Here is a 6,769-nt window from a genome sequence, read left to right on the forward strand (position 1 = left end):
ATGGGTCGAAACAAACGGTTTACTTTCAGATACTCAATTTGGCTTTCGCCGGGGCAAAGGGACGAACGATTGCCTAGCGTTGCTTTCTACTGAAATTAAACTCACATTTGCTCGAAAAGAGCAAATGGCTTCTGCGTTCTTGGATATTAAGGGGGCTTTTGACTCTGTCTCTGTAATAGTTTTAAGCGCGAAACTTCATTCGCAGGGATTTTCACTAAATCTGAATAACTTTTTGCTCAATTTGTTGTCAGAAAAGCATATGTATTTCTCACATGGCGATTCGACAACTTCCCGAATTAGTTACATGGGCCTTCCCCAGGGCTCATGTTTAAGTCCTCTCTTATATAATTTTTACGTCAATGACATCGATGAATGTCTTGCAAATTCATGCACGCTAAGGCAACTTGCAGACGATAGCGTTGTATCCATTACTGGTAGCGAGGCTAGCGATCTGCAAGGACCATTGCAAGATACCTTAGACAATTTGTCTGAATGGGCTCTTAAGCTGGGTATCGAATTCTCTCCGGAGAAAACTGAGTTGGTCGTTTTTTCTAGGAAGCATAACCCAGCTCAGCTGCAGCTCCTACTAACGGGTAAAACGATCTCTCAGGTTTTAGTCGCTAAATATCTCGGGGTCTGGTTCAACTCTAAATGCACCTGGGCTTGTCATATTAGGTATCTGACACGAAAATGCCAACAGAGGATTAATTTTCTTCGTACGATTACCGGAACCTGGTGGGGAGCCCACCCAGGAGACCTTCTAAGGCTTTACCAAACAACGATATTGTCAGTTCTTGAGTACGGCTGTTTCTGCTTTCGCTCCGCCGCGAACACGCACATTATAAAATTAGAGAATACAATATCGTTGTTTGCGTATTGCCTTGGGTTGCATGCAGTCGACCCATACGATGAGTCTTGAAGTGTTAGCGGGTATTCTTCCGTTGAAACATCGTTTTTGGAATCTCTCTTACCGGTTGCTAATTCGATGCACAGTTATGAACCCATTAGTAATTGAAAATTTCGAGAGGTTGGTCGACCTTCAATCTCAATCCAGATTTATGACTTTATATTTTGACTATATGGCTCAAGATATTAATCCTTCTTCATACGATTCCTCCAATGTCGCACTTTTAGATACTTCTAATAATGCTATATTCTTCGACACCACCATGAAACAAGACATTTCTGGTATCCCGGATCAATTGCGACCCCAAGAGATCCCTAAGATTTTTTCGAATAAGTTTAAACATGTTAGTTATGATAAAAGGTTTTACACTGACGGATCTAATCTAGATGAGTCCACTGGCTTCGGTGTTTTCCACGTTAAATTTTACCGCCTCCTACAAACTCGATGCTCCTGCTTCCGTGTACGTCGCAGAACTTGCTGCTATTCAGTACTCTCTTGGAATCATCGAAACCCTACCCACAGACCACTACTTCATCTTCACAGATAGTCTCAGTGCCATTGAGGCTCTGCGATCGATGAAGCCTGTGAAGCACACCCCGTATTTCCTGGGGAAAATACGGCGGTTTTTAAGTGCTTTAACAGATAAAAATTACCGGGTTACCTTAGCGTGGGTCCCTTCTCATTGCTCGATTCCGGGTAATGAAAAGGCTGACACTTTTGCTAAGGTGGGTGCTATTGATGGCGATATTTATGAAAGACCAATTGCTTATGATGAATTTTATAGCATTTTGCGTCAGAGAACACTCAACAGTTTGCAATCATCATGGAACTCAGATGAACTGGGACGGTGGCTACATTCCATTTTTCCTAAGGTATCGACGAAAGCATGGTTCAAGGGGTTGGATGTCGGTCGGGACTTCATTCGCGTGATGTCCAGACTTATGTCCAATCACTACACGTTAAACACGCATTTCTTTCGTATAGGGCTTGTAGACAGTAATCACTGCGTTTGTGGCGATGGCTACCATGACATCGAGCATGTTGTTTGGTCGTGTACCGAATACTGTGGTGTTAGGTCCGAGCTTATAGATTCCCTTCGGGCCCGAGGAAAACAACCGAACGTACCCGTTAGAGACATTCTGGGAAGCGGTGATCTCCAGTACATGACACAGCTATACTGCTTTCTGAAAAACGCTGACATTAAAATTTAAAATTTTCTTTGTCTATTTGTCAGATTAAGGATACAAATATGCTATGCTGAAGACACGGAAACGAAGAGCCCGCATCTATGCTTACACAAATATTTTGAACCCACAGCAAACAAGAATACAATTGCTCTACCAGTTGAAAAACAAAGTTCCAAAATAGTTTTAAGTCAAAATTGTATCTCCCCTCCTCTCACCTTAAATCCCCACTAGCTCGTAGTCGGCCGCGAGAATAAAGAAAAGGCCTCCCTCTTTTCCCTGCTAACGTAGAATTAATACGAATTGTACTTGGCTCAGTAAAACAGAAAATGTATCGTGCCGTGTCGAATAAACTAATTTAAACCTGGGTAAACAACTTGAAAATGGAGTAGTCGTGAATGCAGAAAAAGCCTACTTTCTCAACTTAGTTAAATGTATGACAACATTAATTATCCGAACATTCTGATGATTTTTCACTAGCCTAAACCCTGCGAAAATGATTCCCAAAAAGGGCTTGCTCGATGCATCAAGTTGAAAAATTGACTTTTTTCCGACTTTATGCAATTTCAGACCACTGTGCGCTGGTCACTTTTCCACTGGGCATACCAGCCATTCCGGACCAGACTTCCAAAGCCTGCTTGCCATGAACTCGTCGATCCTCATTCCTCTCGAAACCAAATCAGCAGGGTTATCTGTGCCGGAGATGTGATTCCATCGTGATCCATGTGTCAATGCTTGTATCTCCGAAACCCGGTTCGCGACGAATGTTTTCCAAGTGTTTGGAGGTGATTGTAACCATTGAGTCGGACCAAAACCGTGATTCACATGTCTTAATTTGTAAGGCGTTAGAAATATGAGCATGCAGTTGTGCACCGACCTTCGCAGCACATAATTCGAGTCTGGGTAACGTTATGCGGTTCAGTGGAGCAACACGTGACTTAGAAGCAAGTAGTTGAACACGAATATTGCCGCTATTGTCCATCGATCGGGCATACGTACAAGCTCCATAGGCAGATTCTGAGGCGTCGCAAAATGTATGTAGCTGCACTGAAGCGTTTGGCAGGAAAGCAAAACGTGGGGTTCGAAAATCAACTATCTTAGGCAAATCGCTGTAATACCTTTGCCATTTGGTTTCAACGCACGATGGAACAGGTTGGTCCCACTCGCAGTGTACTAGCCATAATTCTTGCATAAGAAGTTTACCATGAATTATTATCGGAGCAATCAAGCCAAGTGGATCGAAGAGCTGAGATATAGCCGATAAAATAGATCTTTTCGTTACGTGGCCCGGCGAATGCTTAACCGAGGAGTTAAATTGAAGTGTATCACGTTCCGGCTCCCAACCAATTCCCAGAGTCTTCACCATTTCGTGTGCAGCGAACGTAAGAGACGACTGTGTGCCAATTTGTTCAGCAGATAATCCGTTTAGAAGTTCTAACTTGTTGAATGCAAACTTCCGCAAAGCAAATCCACTTTTTTTGAGTAGCTCAATCAGTTCATCGCGCAATCTTATTGCCTCTTCAATTGACTGAGCACCTGCCAAGCAATCGTCCACGTAAAAATGTTTTCGCAGCATAGGTTCGGCTGAGGGATATCTCATGCCTTCGTCGTTAGCTAGCTGCTGGAGGGTACGCGTAGCCAAAAACGAAGAGGGAGCCAGACCATACGTCACAGTTAGTAGTTCATACTCCTGGATCGGTTTCGTCGAGCTAAATCGCCATAATATTTTTTGATATGGAACATCACACGGTTGCATTAAGACTTGCCGATACATTTTCTCGATGTCAGCGGCAACGGCTACTGGATAGGTACGGAACCGAAGGATAATCGAAAGCAGATCATCTTGCAGTACCGGACCAACTCGAAGCGCATCGTTCAAAGAAAATCCTGTTCATGTTTGCGAGGAAGCGTCGTACACAACTCGAACCTTTGTTGTTGCACTGGATTCCTTAACTACAGGATGATGAGGAATATACTGCCCATAAAAGCATAAGAGTCCCATATGGAAATGCTCACAATTGGGAAAATTGCAGATGAAGTTCTAATTTTGAATTTAAGGTAAATAACTATGATTTAACTAAAAGTATGTTTTATTTAACTGTATGTTCATGAGGTGGATCATTGTATATTTCCACGAGTTCTAAAAACTTTTGCATGAATTCCAGGCTTGGAAACAAGTGATGGGACTCGTTTGCCTTTATTTTCTCTCTATACACAAGAAATAAAGGCATATCAGTCTCCACGCATTCTAAGGCGGGCAAGGAATAATGATAAATATTCCTTATTGTGTCTGTCATGTGAACAGTTTATTTTATTCCAACATTTTCGAATCATACGAATTGCAATATAGAGATTTGGTTTCAACGGATTGCAACATGAATCAGTGCATGTTTTCATCACAGAGCAACCACAGCTGATAGACGAAAGCTTGTTCTACATAGAGTCTACAATGAAACTCCTAAAAAAGCCCACGAGAAATCGATGCACTGTAAGGTCACACTCCTGAACACTATACTTCCACACATCCCAGATGTTAAGGAGGATTTCTGAAAACAGTTTCCAGAAAAACTTGACTTTATCTTTCGATTTACTTGGAAAATAGACATAAGTTTTAGTCAGTTCTTATGTCTCTAGCTTATGTGTAATTGAACTTTGCAGACATGAACTGTGTTTTAAACGATTCAAGTCAATGATATTTTGATGTAAACACTTTTTTTTAACTGATAACAAATGTGAAATGTTGTTTTAAAGTCAATTGAATATGTACTTGAGATGAGACTCGTATGCCTTCATTTTCAATATGGGACAAGCACGGTTTGGTACTTTTCCAGTAATTTTCAGAACAAACTTTAAAATTTTATCAAGCCATACAAAAATTTTAACAAAATTAGATACATTGACAGAATAAACTTAAATTTGCCTAAAAGTCATATGGGACTCTTATGCTTTTATGTGCAATATAGTAGCCTTTGCAATTTTGCCTGCCCTGATCAGTTGATAACTGCATGTGCCCAAGAGATATTCTCTCATAAACTTATGGTAGTCATTCTTCAATGCCGCGTTTCGATTAAGCCTATTTTCGAGTGACTTAAATCGTTGCAGCGCTGCTGCCCTGGACTCTCCAATCATGGAATCGAATTCCGGGTGACGTGGCTGACGCACGCAATATCGGCCAGTCGTGTCGCGCGTGACACTTGATACATACGTATTTTCACACTCTCGCTCTTCAATTGAGTAATCGGGCCGTGACGGCAGTTCCTCTATCTTCCAAAATCGTTCCAAATTTTCCTTAAGGGTGGCAACACGTATCGCTGTGACGTGACATTGCACTTGCTCAACTGGTGATGGGGTAACGTCGCCAGAACCCGCAACGATCCAACCGAAAACACTGTCTACCAACTCAGCGAGATCTCCACCTAAGCGCACACATGCCGATGATTTGAAACACTCAAAAGTGTTGAAGGCCAATGATCATGTCTATCCTGCCACGTTTGTGAACATGTTTAACATAAAAATGTGACGTTTTTGTTCGGTTTGAAATTGATTTGTGGTTGCCTTCATTTCGTTTACTGTCATTGCAGATAGAGTTGACGTGCTGTCGACAGGCCCAGCTAGGGACATAGCTACATTAGTCTGAGCAGATCCTTGAAAATGACGACCATCAGCGAACGAGTTCGGTCGTGTACTTCTATTTTGCGATTTTTCAACATAACCCGGATGTAGAAGAGTATGGTGCCGTTTGTGACACTTGCGAAAACAGCTTGAAGATGGACAGTTACTTACGAAATGATCATTATACAGACAGTTGAAACAGAGCCGCTTCGCTCCGATAAGATTCAATCTATCTTGCAGATTCAGCCGTTTAAGCTGTCCCATAGATACCGCAGGACGACTGGCAGTCTCACCATTAGGTCCTGCTCCATCTGTTACCGCGTGAGAGGACAGCTGAAGGTTGTCGGAATGCCATAGCATATGTTGATTCATGGCTGATTCGGAGTATGACTCCGGAGTATCACGGAAGGAAGGCAGGAATGGTTTGTGGTCTTGGTTCACTGATATCGATTCTAATACTCGCATTCGTCGCTGCAGAAATTCGAACGTAGAGGCGTAATCTTCCCACATTTTTAACGTTTCTTGATGCAACCTAGTACACAGTAAATGTTCCAATATTGTGCTCCAATATTCTGTTGGTTCTCCCAGCTGCTTTAACACCTTCGTATGCCGCTCAAAATCATCCACTAGACCATGCAATGCAGCAACCGACTCTTCTTTCATACAGGGTAGCTCGAATAATGCCTGCAAATGACGCTTTTTAAGCAAATTTTCATTAGAGTATCTGGTAACCAGAGCTTCCCAGGCAAGAGGATAATTCGCAGCACTAATTGGAATCGACTCAATAACTTGGGTAGCTTCGCCCTTAACTACCGCACGCAGATAGTGTAATTTTTGAATTGCAGCTACGTCCGGATTTAAGTGGATCAACGCATGAAAGGTGGTGTCGTGAAAGCCTAGCCAATCCTGATAATCACCTGCAAACTCAGGTAAAGCAATTGTGGGAAGCTTCAGACCAGCAATACTAGAGTGTGAATAAGATGGTGGGTGTTGAGGGGGCTCGGCGGGATTAATTACGGGAGGAAGTTTAGAGAGAAAGGGGGAAGTTTATTGAAAAAAGTTTCGG

At 42.4% G+C, this 6,769-nt stretch overlaps 1 protein-coding gene across 1 annotated transcript; it reads right to left on the bottom strand.

Annotated features, from left to right (window-relative positions):
- Positions 1-2,779: 2,779 nt before the first annotated feature.
- Positions 2,780-6,366, bottom strand: LOC129720032 (uncharacterized). Its single transcript, XM_055671444.1, has 2 exons — positions 5,997-6,366; positions 2,780-3,978 (listed from the first exon to the last, which is right to left on the bottom strand). Exons 1-2 carry the CDS (start codon positions 6,364-6,366, stop codon positions 2,780-2,782), a joined length of 1,569 nt encoding a protein of 522 aa, XP_055527419.1.
- Positions 6,367-6,769: the final 403 nt, after the last annotated feature.

Source organism: Wyeomyia smithii, chromosome 2, assembly GCF_029784165.1.
Source record: "Wyeomyia smithii strain HCP4-BCI-WySm-NY-G18 chromosome 2, ASM2978416v1, whole genome shotgun sequence".
Classification (NCBI taxonomy): domain Eukaryota; kingdom Metazoa; phylum Arthropoda; class Insecta; order Diptera; family Culicidae; genus Wyeomyia; species Wyeomyia smithii.